The sequence below is a fragment of the Exophiala viscosa genome, assembly GCF_022695815.1.
Source record: "Exophiala viscosa unplaced genomic scaffold EDD37scaffold_5, whole genome shotgun sequence".
NCBI lineage: Eukaryota > Fungi > Ascomycota > Eurotiomycetes > Chaetothyriales > Herpotrichiellaceae > Exophiala > Exophiala viscosa.
In genome coordinates, this window is record NW_026944357.1 from 484,556 (window position 1) to 499,103 (window position 14,548).

The 14,548-nt window shown below is 51.8% G+C and overlaps 7 protein-coding genes across 7 annotated transcripts; 3 read left to right on the top strand and 4 right to left on the bottom strand.

Annotated features, from left to right (window-relative positions):
- Positions 1–27: 27 nt before the first annotated feature.
- EDD37DRAFT_400873 (aldehyde dehydrogenase) lies at positions 28–2,282 on the bottom strand. Its single transcript, XM_062812325.1, has 2 exons — positions 1,674–2,282; positions 28–1,623 (listed from the first exon to the last, which is right to left on the bottom strand). Exons 1-2 carry the CDS (start codon positions 2,011–2,013, stop codon positions 488–490), a joined length of 1,476 nt encoding a protein of 491 aa, XP_062670013.1. The 5' UTR covers positions 2,014–2,282; the 3' UTR covers positions 28–487.
- A 1,153-nt stretch (positions 2,283–3,435) lies between these two features.
- Positions 3,436–4,435, bottom strand: EDD37DRAFT_657788 (enoyl-CoA hydratase/isomerase family protein; the record flags this gene model as incomplete). Its single annotated transcript, XM_062818919.1, has 3 exons — positions 3,436–4,028; positions 4,084–4,221; positions 4,288–4,435. 3 exons carry the CDS (start codon positions 4,433–4,435, stop codon positions 3,436–3,438), a joined length of 879 nt encoding a protein of 292 aa, XP_062670014.1.
- A 598-nt stretch (positions 4,436–5,033) lies between these two features.
- EDD37DRAFT_657789 (retrieval of early ER protein Rer1) lies at positions 5,034–5,713 on the top strand (the record flags this gene model as incomplete). The annotated part of the gene is made up of 3 exons (XM_062818920.1): positions 5,034–5,102; positions 5,161–5,575; positions 5,631–5,713. The coding sequence occupies 3 exons, from the start codon at positions 5,034–5,036 to the stop codon at positions 5,711–5,713; spliced, it is 567 nt and encodes a 188-aa protein (XP_062670015.1).
- A 446-nt stretch (positions 5,714–6,159) lies between these two features.
- EDD37DRAFT_609143 (putative pantothenate transporter) lies at positions 6,160–8,117 on the bottom strand (the record flags this gene model as incomplete). The annotated part of the gene is made up of 7 exons (XM_062815110.1): positions 6,160–6,968; positions 7,022–7,089; positions 7,142–7,235; positions 7,295–7,517; positions 7,572–7,652; positions 7,703–7,804; positions 7,857–8,117. 7 exons carry the CDS (start codon positions 8,115–8,117, stop codon positions 6,160–6,162), a joined length of 1,638 nt encoding a protein of 545 aa, XP_062670016.1.
- A 797-nt stretch (positions 8,118–8,914) lies between these two features.
- EDD37DRAFT_400928 (uncharacterized protein) lies at positions 8,915–10,587 on the top strand. The gene has a single exon (XM_062812326.1). The coding sequence runs from the start codon at positions 9,321–9,323 to the stop codon at positions 10,311–10,313; it is 993 nt and encodes a 330-aa protein (XP_062670017.1). The 5' UTR covers positions 8,915–9,320; the 3' UTR covers positions 10,314–10,587.
- A 273-nt stretch (positions 10,588–10,860) lies between these two features.
- On the top strand, positions 10,861–11,862 carry EDD37DRAFT_657791 (NADH-cytochrome b5 reductase 1; the record flags this gene model as incomplete). The annotated part of the gene is made up of 2 exons (XM_062818921.1): positions 10,861–11,056; positions 11,102–11,862. The coding sequence occupies 2 exons, from the start codon at positions 10,861–10,863 to the stop codon at positions 11,860–11,862; spliced, it is 957 nt and encodes a 318-aa protein (XP_062670018.1).
- Positions 11,863–12,247: 385 nt separating this feature from the next.
- On the bottom strand, positions 12,248–14,448 carry EDD37DRAFT_401042 (putative MFS transporter). The gene is made up of 5 exons (XM_062812329.1): positions 13,930–14,448; positions 13,770–13,872; positions 12,739–13,710; positions 12,491–12,687; positions 12,248–12,432 (listed from the first exon to the last, which is right to left on the bottom strand). The coding sequence occupies exons 1-5, from the start codon at positions 14,151–14,153 to the stop codon at positions 12,408–12,410; spliced, it is 1,521 nt and encodes a 506-aa protein (XP_062670019.1). The 5' UTR covers positions 14,154–14,448; the 3' UTR covers positions 12,248–12,407.
- Positions 14,449–14,548: the final 100 nt, after the last annotated feature.

Below are 14,548 nucleotides of genomic sequence, written 5' to 3' on the forward strand. Positions count from 1 at the left end.
TCTCTACCTGGAGTTCGGAATGACCATGGTTGATGAGGCTAGGCCCTTAGTCCTTGGAGCGGGGAGACTGGGCGATGCACCCCACTGTTGATTGCGGCCGATGTGATAAATCAGATAAGCCTCCCTAGCCCTTGATTCCTGCCCAGAAAGCACTAAGCACTGTTCCCTCCTAGGCAATTACCGTATTCGGACCGCACTGATAGGACTGATAGCCTCACGTGTTCGTTCTTTCCCAATGGCTATGGTTTCTGATAGGTTATCACGCAACAGCACATCTTGTTAGCGGTTGAGGCTTTGGAAGGGTGTTCTAATATCGTGCCATCATGCGCGACTAAGGCTCGATCTACCTACAACATTCTCGGCACTCTAAGAGTTGACACACATCTGATAGGAAAGGAAGATGTGGCAGGTACACCCGATCTAAGCATTCGAGTCCGCATATCTGATACCCTTGCCATTGATTTCCCTGATACAAGCTCTCGCACTCCTACAAAGAGATATAGACGCTCTTCACTTCGGTCCACTCATCAAGACAGTGCTTACTCAGCTCGCGACCTTCACCACTCTGCTTGTAGCCTCCAAAGGGCATGTCAATGGCTACTGTGGGACTCGTGCAATTGACTCCGACGGAGCCAGCCTCGAGAGCCTTGGCAAAGCGCATGGCGCGTGAGATATCCTTTGTGAACACGCTGGCGTACAGACCATATTCAGTGTCGTTGGCACGTTTCAAGACGTCCGCCTCATCGGTGAAAGTGTTGATGACGACTACAGGACCGAAGATTTCTTCCTTGACGACCTTGGACTCCTCAGGAGCGTTGGCGATAATAGTGGGCTCAATGAAGTAGCCAGTCGAGCCAATCCTGTTGCCTCCGAGACGGATGTCAAGGCCCTGCTCTTTAGCATAGCTCATGTACGACATGACCTGGTCGAATTGCATCTTGTCGGCTTGGGGACCTCTTGAAGTCCCAGCAGCGGTGGCATCGCCCGGCTGACCGATCTTGGCCATGGTAGTCTTCATCGCTTCCAGAAAGGTGTCGGCAACGTTAGCGTGTACATACACTCTTGAGCTGGCAATGCACGCCTGGCCCGAGTTGGAAAGGATCGAGAAGGCAGCAGCAGGAACAGCCTTCGCAAGATCCGCATCGTCGAAGATGACCAGTGGGCTCTTACCACCGAGCTCCAGGGTGACGTTCTTCAGGTTCGAGTCTGCGGCAGCTTTTTTGATTGCTCGCCCGGTCGTCACAGACCCGGTAAACGAGAGCTTTCGGATATCCATGTGTTTCGCAATAGCTTCACCGCAAGGGCGGCCAAATCCGCTAAGGATGTTCAGGACACCCTTTGGTAGGCCGATCTCCTTGCAGAGCCTCGCGACAACAAGGCAAGATAGCGGGGCTTTCTCTGATGTCTTGAGGACCAATGTGTTACCACCAGCAAGTGCAGGACCAACCTTGCAGATCAAGACAAGGAGCGGCATATTCCACGGAATTATGGCACCGCACACACCGTAAGGCTGACGAAAAGTGACGTTTACCATGCCGGCCGTGTTCAGCGACGATTCACCGTGAACATCGAGAGCTTTGCTGGCAAAATATCTCAGGAAATAGCCAGCGTAAGCGGCCATGGCTTGAGTAAATTAGCAAGGAATTGAGCTGAACCGGCATGCGAGTGCTTACCGTCACCAATGTAGGGCCTACCCATGCTGATAGCATCAAGGTATCCAATCTCATCGATATTTTTCTCGATGGCATCGGCCAGTTTGTTCAGCCATGCACCTCTCTCAGCAGCCCCAAGGGCAGACCAAGCAGGTAGAGCCTCTTTGGCCGCCTCAACAGCGACATCGACATCTTCGGCGCCACCCTCGTATACCGAAGCCGCGAACTTCTCGGTGTTGGGGTTGATGATGTCAAACTTTTTTCCCGAGATTGAGGGGACGAACTCGCCGTTGATGAACAAACGATTTTCGATGTGCTTGGGTTCGTAGCCTTCGGAATTGGATGTTGTTGACGAAGCCATTCTGGCCTGGGACGCTGGTCGGCAAGATAGGAAGCTGTAAATCTGCCGATTGGAAACTCAGTGTCAACGAAGCGAAGTGGGGAGGGAGGCGCTCTGGAGCTTTATAGCAGTAAGCCTCCTCCTCCGACAGCTTGTCGCCACCAATGGAACATAAGAAGGTCTCCTTGATCCAGACGGTCAAGATGTGCCTGGTAACAGTGGGACACGACGATGCTGGGGCTCCCGGATCGCTGGGGCGCACTCGACACATGTGCTCCGAGTTTGGAATGGCTGTCAGACATCGTCCCATTGGCCATGGCACAACAGACTAGTAGGGTGCAGTCCATGCAGTGGATTGCTTCATCCAGCCACGCGGTTAATGATGGGAAAGAGAAATAAGTCAAGGCCGCCGGCATGCCTCGTATAGACACACTTTCTCCCATCAGTGGGTACTGAGGAGAGGAGCTCTGCAGGGGACTAATGCCGACCCATCCCTGTCGAGTGTGTCGTGTCTGCCACAAGGTCGAGGAGGGAAGGCTCCTCATCCTGGGGAGCTTAGTTAATTGATGACTTTGATGCCGTTATCAAGGCTTGGTGTGCAGGGGTGCCGTGCAATATGGCCCTGTATCAGTCTTGATTTTCGTAAGCATTTAGACCGTCTCCTCCGTGTCTTGCCACTCTGGAGAGTTGATTGAATGTGTTGCCTGAAGTCCTTCCCCAATCCTGTGATTTTTGTCATCGTGGCCAAAGCTGACCGAAACCCTGTTCGATGAAATGACACATCAGCGGAACCCACACGTAGAAGCAAAAGTCCATTGTCAGCTGAGTGATGGTATCGTAGCAACCTCGTATGTGTGATATTGGTGGGGATTTGGTAAACTTGGCTGCACTATGCTTCATTGGATATTCTTACCCATCTCGTCAGCATCTTGTGTTTCACCTTCTCTCCATTCGGTAGGTGAATTAACTCGTCCTGGTCAGCACTACGCCTCGTCTGTTGCGCGTATCACTCAATTCGTACCAAGGTGATGTCGAATTTATAACCATGCCGACGGGAAACTTGGCCAATGTCGCTGTTGCGCCATCGTCCTCAATCGCACGAGGAGGATAGATGCCGTTCGCTGATCAGAACCTATCGGCTAGTACACACATCAACGATTTTAGGGACAGCTCAATCGGCTGATGCATGAACTCGGCGGAGCTGCGCCGGATGCGACTGGGCGAGCCGCAGGAGAACCGCCGATAACATACCTACCTAGGTATTGTGCGATAGGAGGCGCCAGCTCTCCCGTACGGATGAATTAAGACAGAAACCCTGGCATTCGACTCATCTCTCAGACATTCAACATGTGCCCACGGTCTATCTTGCAGTCCATTATGTCTCGAGATATGGTAGAAGAAATCCGTCAAGAGAAAACCATATATGCACAATTGATCAGCCCGTCATGACTGAGTCCACTCGGCCTTTTTCTTTTCGGCAAACGCTTTCATACCAATCTTTTGGTCCTGGCTGCCGAACAGCGAGTGGAAGATACGGCGCTCGTACTCCACGCCTTCCCGGATACCCAGGTCTTGACTCTTGTTGACCACCTCCTTGGCGGCGATGACTGCCACCCGTGAGTAGCTCGCGATCTTGGCCGCCGTTTCCAGGGCCCCGTCGAGGACCTCCTTGTTTCCGCCATCAAAAGCTTTGGCTGCAAGGCCGTGCTTCTCAGCCTCTTCACCACTCAAATTGTTGCCTGTGAGAATGAGCTCCATTGCCTTGCTCTTTCCCAGTGCTGCTGTCATTCTCTGCGAGCCGCCGGCTCCTGGGATTGTTCCTAGTTTGATTTCGGGCTGTCCAAAATTGGCGGTCTTTGTGCAGTAGAGAACATCACACATCATGGCAAGTTCGCAACCACCTCCGAGCGCGTGGCCTGAGACTGCAGCTATTACTGGTTTGCGCAGCGTCATCATGTAGGACCAGGGTGCAATGAAATTGTTTACGTATGCATCGGAGAAGGTAAGAGGGGCCATCTCTTTGATGTCGGCGCCGGCTGTGTACAGTGTCAGTTGCCCTGTCTTGCCTCTGCAGAGACTCTCGGGACGTACCTGCGAAGGCTCGGTCGCTTCCTGTCAGGACTATGGCTCCAATCTCTGTGTCCTCTTCAAACTTTCTAAGTGCATCATTGAGCTCGACGAACAGAGGGCTTGACAAAGCATTGAGTGCCTTGGGTCGGTTTAACGTGACTGTGGTACAACAGACGGTCAGTACCAGGTCCAGCTACGCAAGAGAGAGTTTAGGGCCAACCATACTGAGGCCAACGCCAGGTTTAGGAGTCGAGACGAGAATGTTTTCATAGCTGCTGCTCGAGGTGGTTTGAAATCGGACAAGTCGAGGGAGGGTTCGTGGTGCAGAGGAGAATGCTGCCACAGGCCGTAACATAAGTCTGAGGGAAGACATTGTTGGCAACACGTGTCTGTGTCAGCTACACAAACAAAGACACCAAAAGATCCTGTACAAGTCCGCTTCACATTTCTTATACGACCGCGCGACAGGATGCCTATGATGGCAGAAAGGTGCGCTTATCCTCGCAACGCCTCGGTTGACTCTCCGCATTCCGAGCTCCCCCGGGCGCATCTTGACAGGGACGCCGAAGAATCCCCATCATCGAGGTCTCAAGCCCGGACCGGAATAACTAAGGTCCTTCAATAGGTGCACTCGGGTGTTCGTCCATCCTCTGAGAGGCGCAGCTGGCGATACGGGCAGTCCAGCCACATTTTCAATAATTCAACTCCACCCTCGCTCGCAATTCGCAGCCTGGAACCAAAAAAGACGTGGCTTCATCCGCTAACAAGAGTCTGCTCTCAACAATTCTGATTCTTCACTCAAGCCCATCACCTTTTCTTTGTCACTCTTTTGGCCTGGAGTTGATCCATCTTGACTTCGGTGCGACAAGCTTCTCTGACGCAAACAACTTTTGGCTTTTGCGCGCCTCGAGTCCATCGAGCGCATGCGCCGACCTTACATTTCTTCTGCTCTACCGACGACCGCTACAGTCATGGACGGACCCGAGCCTGATACAACGCCCTTCGATGCCATCACCACTCAAGGCAATAAGTTGATGAGGGTATGTGGCAGTCTTCTTTCGTGCAATGCGCGTAGCGTACTAATGAGCCTTCTCACAGCAATACCAAACCTATCTCGACAAATCCACCCCCTACGTTTCCTACCGATGGTCGGCAACCGGAGCCCTGCTTGTCATGTTCTTCCTCCGTATCATCGTCGCCCAAGGCTGGTATATCGTCGCCTACTGCCTCGGCATCTACCTGCTGAATCTGTTCCTGGCGTTTCTCCAGCCCAAGTTCGATCCGAGCTTGTCACAAGATGAAGGTTTAGAAGACGGCGAAGGGTCTGAGCTACCTACAAAACAAGACGATGAATTCAGACCGTTCATCCGACGACTGCCCGAGTTCAAGTTCTGGCATTCTGCCACCAGGGCTGTCACGATCAGCTTCCTTTGCAGCTGGTTCGAGATTTTTAATCTGCCAGTCTTCTGGCCTGTTCTGGTCATGTACTGGATAATTCTGTTTTCGTTAACGAGTAAGTTCGCCTAGGGTCTCGGTCCTGCTGGCGCCTTTCTGACAAACCATCATAGTGAGACGACAGATCCAGCATATGATCAAATACCGCTACGTTCCATTCTCCTTCGGAAAGGCCAAATATGCGAGAAAGACGTGATTTCTTTCTTTGTTGCAGGCCAATAATTACGAACTGTGAAGGACCTGGGCCCATTTTTAAGGGAACAATGAGTTATTGGAATGATGTACAAAACAGCCAGATATCTTCCCTGCCATGCGACAGGGGCTGGTGAGGAGTATGGAGAGATGAGATACAGCTTCCTAGGATCTGTCTATACTGGACAGCCGATAATGTGACGAATAGATCTGATTCAACGTGGGGCCCCTGCGCTCGCAAGCATTTCAAACGAGACTGGATTTGAATCTATATCGGGAGATATGCGCACCTTGCTTGAACGAGCTATATCACTGCTGGAACGCTTTTTGTGACATTTGCTACCTCGAAAACACCTATGCAAACTTGCGGCAAGTCTTGCGCTTCTGCAGCAGACAGGTCGGAACTCATGCGATCTTTTCTATGGGTGCAACCCGCACCGTACATCTCATCTACTCCTTGAACACCGCCGCCTCCTTATGCTTTAAATCAGCATTCGGATCGACGTCGTCCAGCACCGACTCCCCACGCTTCGCCGCCGCCACTCTCGCCTTCTTGATCTCGCGCGTCTGCCTCTCCGTGTCCCGGGTAACCCACCACGTAAATAGCGTAACCAAGATAGACGCCCCGATCACGCTCATCGCAATGGCAAACGAGACAGTATAGTGAGGCGCATATTTCGACTGGAAGATCTGAGGACCCAGAGCACCACCGATCTGCCCATAGCTGTTGACGAAGCCGATGGCGAACGCCGACCCGGTGGCGCGGCTCGTGGTTTGCACGCGCCACGGCCACATCAGCGGATACCACGACGAGGAGAGGGCGTTGGAGATCACGGTCGCGGCGTACACACCGCCGTTATTCGGGAAGGTGTAGAGAACGCTGTAGCATGCTAGGATCCCGGTGAGAAACGTCAATGGGAGGACGGGGCGTGGCAGCCAAGCGCTGTCGGCGAAGAATCCGGATACTGCGATAATGATGATTGAGAGCACAGCGGTGGGAATGTTGAGAAGTTGACTCTTGGCGATTGTGGTGAAGCCTAGGTTCGCAATGACTGTGGGCTGGTAGAATGTCAGACCGGTTGTGCCGACGGTCATGGTTGCCCAGACTAGCGTGAAGAGCCACATTCTTTTGTCCTTGAGGGAGTTGATGATCTCGCGAAGGTTGAAGTTCAATTCCTCTGCGCGCGGGGCATTGGACGGGAGGCGAGCTTGGATGAAGGCTTTCTCTTTCTCGGTGAGCCACTTGGCTTGGTTTGGGACTGAGATAGAATGTTAGCCACGGTACGTTCGTTTTGGTAGGTAAGAGACTGACAGTCAGGTAGAATGAACCAGAGAGCGATGCCAAAGGCTATGGTGATGACTCCTTCGACGAGAAAGATCCTGGCCGACAGAGTTAGTCAGGTCAGAAGTGGTACATCGGCGGAGAGATTACCATTGCCAGCCGGACAAACCACAACGGCCGGATATCGTGTCGAAACCGAAGGCGAGGACTCCGCTGATCACGGTGGAGAAGTTGCCGAGAGCGTCTGGGAGCTTGTTAGTTATACGTGGCGGGAGGACAGACGTTGTTGGTGGTGAGCCTCACAGAAGTAAAGCAGTCGTACGGACATCTCGTCGGGTCGGTACCAATAAGTCATTTGTAGGATGACGCCCGGGAACATACCCGCCTCGCACTGGGAAGTATGTTTAGTCCTGTGCTGTCCATTCAACAGGTGAAACCCTACCAGGCCAAGAAAGAATCGAGCCGCGTAGAGACCTTCTTTGTTATGAACAGCGGCATGACAGGCGAGAGCGATACCCCAGGTGACCTAACCGAGTCAGCTTGTGGCTCTGATGATCACCCATGCGGTAGAGTTGCGTACCATGATACGGGACTGCCATCTTGACGGGAGTATGCGTTTGATCAACAGGTTTGAAGGCGCTTCGAAAACAATATACGGGATCTGCATATGTCAGCTCGAAACATTGGGCCCAACAGGCGTGGCGGACTTACGTAGTAGATTGTGGTAATGAAATTATAGGCGTTCGAACTCATATCCAGCTGTATGAGGATGTTCTGCTTGGTGCCTTTGTTCATGATGCGAGCATTCGCGGTCTAGAAGGGACAGTGTCAGCTGCACAAGCCGCCCATCGAAATGGGGACTTACATTGTTCGCATCAATGTTCTTCAGCAGAAACATAATCGAGCACAAGGTCATCAAGTGCCAATCCACGCGCCGCATCAACTTCTTCTCCTCCAATTCGGTCAACAATGACCGACCCTTCATCTTCTCAGCATCGAAGCCGATGATATCGCTGTCGACGGACGAGGCATCCTCCACCGGCTCTCCACGGCGTGCGTAGTGAAGGACGCCATGCTGTGCTGGCCCCACGGCCGTGGTCGAGGCACCGATCTTGTCGGTATCCATGGTTGAGTGACCTTACTGCTGGTGAACCTCTTCCTATTCCGCTACCAAATATCCCAGGACCGTGGCTGTGGTAGCCATGAATGCGGCTGACCATCCTTTTGTACTCGGTCCATTATTCATTGCTGCTGCAGGGACGGGTATCGTGCACCAAGATCCCGCCTCTAACTTTTTGTCGAGATCATTGGATCCATATAGGATGAGTGTATTCAGGCATTGCATGCAAAAAGCATACTCGTAATTGGATGAGAGCTCCAATCTCGAGATGTCGCCATAGACCCCAAGATGTGATCATTTCGGAGGAACAGCAAGTCGTGGAGGTGGTGTAAGAATGGACCTCGATCACGCCAGCGCTCCCCGGAGGATAGTTGACGCGCGTTACCTTCCTGATCATAGTTTCGAGGAAACTATGTACCCACCACTCAAATCCGACATTTCGGCGTATCACAAGGCCGAGGACGAAAAGGCATAGCTTACCTCTTCACTGTTCTTCGTAGACATGCTAGTGGTGTGCTCGAGAGAATGCAGCGAAACCAGAAGGTCAGAGACCTCGTTCATGAAGTGCTGGATGACGAAACGCCCGATAATTCGTAGACCAGAGACGGCAAGCCGTGGTCCAAAGGAGTAAGGTGATATCGTTTGTTGTTGAAGCTTGAAGTTATGCTTAACAGCAAGGCCGGTCCCGGGTGCAAGCGTCGGTGATCCTGCCAAATCATCTCTATGCCATTACTGAATACCTTCCAAGGTAATATCAGGATCTGCTGGAACTTGACCACGTTAGCTAGAACGGCTTGGGAAAGATGATCGACCTGATTTTTGGGACCATGTTTGGCCGTGCCACGTGACCAGTCATTGAAGAGACCTCATTCCTTGAGCATGACAGATAAGCCGTGGGTTTTGCTTGACCATGAGTCTTGATTGGCAGAGCTCGCACTCGGACGGACAGACCAACCCTCATGGACACGGGCGACTGCTTCTTAGCTTGAGGATCAAGGTAAGCGATCCTGTACTCCTATCTATGCGACCCTTGGCGGTTCGGCAAGCAACGGAGAAAACCCTAGCATCGGCCTCACATTATGTCATCAACAAGTCTTGGGGGAACAGGGACTGAACGCCCATCCCCGCGTTGTCGGTTTGACAATATCGGACCTACATTCTTGCAGAAGCGTTCCATTTTCTGTCTTTGCACGCTTCAACGACAGTACAATGCCTCACTCATACAGCTCGTTCCCACCACAGCTTCAAGAATGGGCACTGCAACAGCCCATGTTCTGTACGGGCTCGGCTCCATTGCGCGGCCATCATGTCAATCTATCACCTAAGGGTGTTCCGGCCACAACCTTTGCCATTTTGGACGACCACCACGCTGCCTATCTCGACCTGGTCGGCTCAGGCGCGGAGACCATCGCCCACATCTACGAGAATGGCCGAGTAACGGTCATGTTCTGCAGTTTCGGTCCCAACCCACGTATCATGCGGTTATATTGCATCGGACATGTGATTGAGTACAACAGCCCAGAATTCATGCCAATGATCGATCGCATGGGACTTAAATTCATCCCCGGAACGAGAGCGGTGGTGGTACTGGACATTTGGAAGGTTTTCACGTCGTGCGGATATGCAGTCCCAACAATGGATGAGGAATCGCACAAGGCTCATTCGATCGAGAATGCCAACCAAGAAATCGCAACCACCGGCAAATTGTCTACCAAGCCATGCAAATGCTTCGAAGAGCGGCATTTGCTCGAACAGTGGCTGGTCAACAAGGTCAATAAGAAGGCGCTGGATGCGTACATGATAAAATTCAACTCGAGAAGTATGGACGGCTTGGTTGGGCTTCGAGCCGCCCGCAAAACCAATGGAGAATGGCTCTGGGTAGGTGACACCTGGGCGTGGATGCAGAAAAAGTTGGACTATCCGGAGGCTATCCTACTCGGTGTCTTTATCGGAATTTTGCTCTGCATACTGGGCCCAGCCTTGCCAATCGCCATTGTCAGGCTATCTGCACACTTCCAGGCTCCCATCTCGTGGCTTAGTTGGCTCCTGAGTTCGCTCTTATGGCGCTCATTGTCAGGGCTAAAGCTGCTGGTCTTCAAAGTATGTTTACTACTGAGGATAGCAGCACTGCATTTTGAACTATTGCTTCGGAGTTTGGAGGCTTCTGCCATGCCCAGTGTGCGGGCTTCGATCTCCAGATAGCCTTGCGATACCAGTGGTGATAGGAAAAGTCCAATGTATACTACTAGCCCTCGCAATACTGTGGGATAATGTCTGGCTCGTATTGAATACTCTTTCTCGATTCATGTGGTCTGAGACTCCTGTACAGCCGCTTACCTCGGTAACGCTTCCGATTGTTGTGGCAAAACAAATCGACATCGATCAGACCATTGTTATTGTCACGAAGTTGGTCCTTGCCACGACACTCATGATAGCCTAGGACAGCGGCCAGAATGCCCAATGGCTGGCAAGCGATTAATCAACAACAGTGCTTATCAGTCTGTTGTTAGCCGTGCACGCATGGACGCGGCAAAAAGGGGAGCAAGGCAATCATCGGCGCCGACAATATCCGAGAAGATAAGGAAAAGGAGTGTGGGCCTCGTCTGGCAAGATCGTCCCGAGATATCAAAGCCAGATCAGATATCCTTTGCAGACTTAGTCATTCTGAAAATCGGGCTCTATGAATGTCAAAGGAGAGGTCTTGCTGACGTTCAATGCCCGATCTTAACTGGGAAGGCTAGTTCGAAGTATGAATCGCTCCTTGAACATTGAAGCGCAAGGCCTTCTCCCTACGAAACCAGACAACACATACTTCTATCCCTGGTTGCTCTTCGTGGTCGTCGCCTTTTACTACTGGATCAATCACGAATCATGGCATTCACACCCTGCCAAATCTACACCTGTCCCGCCCATCACGCCAACACATCCAGCTACTTCCCTCAAGCGTTACCTCGAGATTCTCGCTGAAGAAGCAGCGAACCAAGTATCAGCTAGACCAATACTCGACCCTGACAATCTTCAAGACTATCCTCTGCTCTCCAAATGGGACATATCGCACAATGTCACAGTCTTCCGTCTCGGTCTACCACAACCCACAGACGTCCTTGGCCTGCCATCAGGACAGCACATAGCACTAGCTTTCACCGATCCTGAAACCGGAAAAGTCGTGGCTCGCTCATACACACCTATCTCAACTGACGACGACCGCGGGTACTTCGACGTCCTCGTGAAATTATACCCAGATGGTCTCATGTCGAAGCACCTCCAGGCTCTCCAGGTCGGAGACCTCGTCAAAGCACGCGGGCCCAAGGGTGCCATGGTCTACAAGCCAGGCATGTGTGAGCGCATTGGCATGATCGCTGGAGGATCTGGGGTTACGCCTATGCTACAGATCATCAAGGCTGTACTTGCCCAGAGGCCTACAGACACTACCCAAATAGACTTGATTTACGCGAATCGCACATTCGACGACATCGTCTTGAAGGATGTGCTCGACGAGATGGCCGAGAAGGACCCGGGTTTCAAGGTCCACTATGTCCTAAGCCAAGCGCCTGAGAATTGGACCGGGTCGATTGGCCATGTCACCAAGGCGATGATCAAGGAGAGGTTACCGCCTGCGCAAGCTGGGACAAAAATCATGCTCTGTGGACCGGCAGGTATGCAGGATTCTATGAAGATCTACTTGGAAGAACTAGGGTTTGACAAAGCGAGACTCGTCCCCAAGAGAGACGATCAAGTCTTCTGTTTTTAGGAATCCAAAAGTTTAGGGCTCTATGCAATGCTTAACGTGCTTCCATTCGCGATAACAGTCGATAGTTTCCAGGCCTTGCTAATAGCGAAAAAGAGCTGCTTCGCATCATCCCAGCAAGCCACAACGATGAATGAGCATCGTGTGTAGCGTCATCCGAGGTTCGTTTTAGGTTGGCCGACTTTTTATCAGCAAAGCCCCAGTGTTGGCTTCGACAATGTCAAATTTGTCATTGAGTAGATAGTCCAAGGCAATTCCGAGAACATCATTGGCCACATTAGGGGTAAAAGATGCATTGAGGCATTATTGCGAAGTCCGGTTGTCCAGATCGATCTAGGCAGACCTTCAAGCATGAAATTAAGACATCAATGTGGAGTCTAATATATTCCTATCGACTAAGTGGGCGGCTTCCTAAACCCCCTCTGCCTACACACCAAGAACCATCATGATCGGTAAGTATCTGCTGAACCTGCACACGATGCTCTCTTGGTTGCTTCTTCCACCTCTACCTTCTCTTCCCTGCTTCGTGTGACAACATTTACAGTATCTTAGAGAGTATAGACGAACAGAGGGCTGTAACGTACTGGTCAGTGGCTGATCTGTGCGGTGGGGACTGAGTTGGAGAGCATACCTTTCATCTGCCATCGCATTGAGTTCATGCTCAGTCTTTCCTTGAAGCTTATGGTCTTCAAGACCCTTGGCGCGTTGGGCGTTGGCGTGGCGGTAGGAGATGTAGAGGATGGTGAACAACACCCCAGAGAAAGCCAGCAAGCCGAGCGTCACGCCGTGGCCGAGAAGATATCTTGGAGAGTCTTTTGTGACATAGATCTGGTGTATATCAGCATAACGCACCACGAGAGGGGTTCGCGTGTAACTTACAAAGGGAGCCGTGACACCACCGAAAGCGCCGAGGGTCAATTGAAGTCCGGAGCCGAATGCTCGTTTGCCATATCGAGGCATGTTGCTGGGTAGCCAAACCAGGGGCAGTGCAACAGAAACACTCAATCCACCGGCCACAAAGAAACAGCCGAGGTAGCTGACACCAGGTGAGACATCTCCCATCAGAAGCGCGTATCCGATAATGGAGATCATCAAGAAGATCATGGTGAAAATATAACGCAGCCTATAGTGGTCGGAGACTCGTGCCATGATCAAGTACGCTGTGGCGGACAGCACGTAGCAGGGAATGGTCAGCAGTTGAACTTGGATGCTGGTCCAGGTGCCGATTGCCTTGATGATTGTTGGCAAGAAAGTACTGAAGCCGAACCACATGGTCTCGGTTCCGTACTGACCGAATCCAAATAGCCAGGTACGGTAGTCGCGGACCGCAGCGCGGACGTCTTTCCAGTGGAAGCGCTCACCTTCCTCAGTGTAGCCAACCTGCTTCAGAGCACGGGCTTTCTGTAGCTCTTTGTCCGCGGCTGTAAGGTACCTGGCCCGGTCCGAGTCGGGCGCCAGTGTAAACCAGACAACGACACCTAGAAGCACACTGGGAATGCCTTCAATAATGAATATCCACCTCCACGCTCTCCACCCTGCAATCCCATCCATATGTCCAATTGCGTATCCGAGCAGGCCTCCGAAGGCACCGGCGGACTGTGAGCTGACGAAGATGAAGGCCAGCCTGAAGCCAAGCTCGGTTCGCTTGTAGAAGAACGTGAGATAAAGTGTCAAGGCCGGAAAGATGCCCGATTCCAGAGCGCCCAGGATCAGTCGGCACGCGACAAGGCCGCCGAAGTTCTGTGTCAGTCCCGTGAGGGTAGCCACAATACCCCATGTGATGCATGCCAGAGATAGGTAGCGCTGTGGCTGGATCTTCTTGAGCAGGAGATTGCTAGGGATCTCGAATAGCTGTGTCGTTCCGTGAGCAAGAATGGCCTCAACTCATTAGCGACGACGAGCTGACATACCAGGTAGGTGACGAAAAGCAGGGAGACACAAGTTTGGTACTGTTGCCCGTGCAAGCCCAGGTCCTTTTCCAGGCCGAACAGTCTTCCATTTCCTATGTTGACTCTATTTGATGTTGTTAGTTGATCGCACAGACCTCATATGCACAACAGCCACACTTACCGATCAAGAAATGATATAAGGTAAATGGCCATCACCAATGGGAGGATGTTCCAGTCCAGCCTGCGTACCAGGGCCTTCTCTGCAGCTGGATCGATGACAGCACCTTCCTCGACATCGGCCGGGCCACTGGTGAGAGTTGGGTCATGTTTTGTGTCTTTCTCCATGGTAGAGATCGACGCCATTGAATCTTCTTTTTTCTTGAAGGCTGTGAGTTTTGTCAACATGGAGATATAGAGATACGGTGATGTGACAGTGTGATATCGTCTCCTTCATTTTTGGATCATGTGGAGGATGGGTCGCATTGATATACAAACAATCGTCTCATGCCGAAAAGATCCTGAAAGGCACAGATATTGTGGTACTCCCCAGTTCGGCAAACGTCGGTGTTTTGTTATCTTGCACTATGGCGGCATTGCACGGAAATTCCAAGAATCCGGTCAATAGCGAACAGGGTCCTTATCTATATTGGGTCTCCCATGTGGTACTTGCATTAACGATATGCCCCGCTGTCTCGTGTCAATTCAAGGAATCAAGGCTCATCATATCTAGACTAGCCTGGACTCCTGGTTGAAGTGATGCAAAATCCGACGACACGGCTCAGAACACGTTATCATTTGAC

Coding starts and splice junctions, on each gene's coding strand:
- EDD37DRAFT_400873 (XM_062812325.1), bottom strand. CDS start 2,013: ATGGCTTCGTCAACAACATCCAATTCCGAAGGCTACGAACCCAAGCAC. Junction 1,624..1,673: donor TAGGCCCTACATTGGTGACG/GTAAGCACTCGC, acceptor AATTTACTCAAG/CCATGGCCGCTTACGCTGGC.
- EDD37DRAFT_400928 (XM_062812326.1), top strand. CDS start 9,321: ATGCCTCACTCATACAGCTCGTTCCCACCACAGCTTCAAGAATGGGCA.
- EDD37DRAFT_401042 (XM_062812329.1), bottom strand. CDS start 14,153: ATGTTGACAAAACTCACAGCCTTCAAGAAAAAAGAAGATTCAATGGCG. Junction 13,873..13,929: donor CTTATATCATTTCTTGATCG/GTAAGTGTGGCT, acceptor AACATCAAATAG/AGTCAACATAGGAAATGGAA. Junction 12,433..12,490: donor AATGCGATGGCAGATGAAAG/GTATGCTCTCCA, acceptor AGTACGTTACAG/CCCTCTGTTCGTCTATACTC.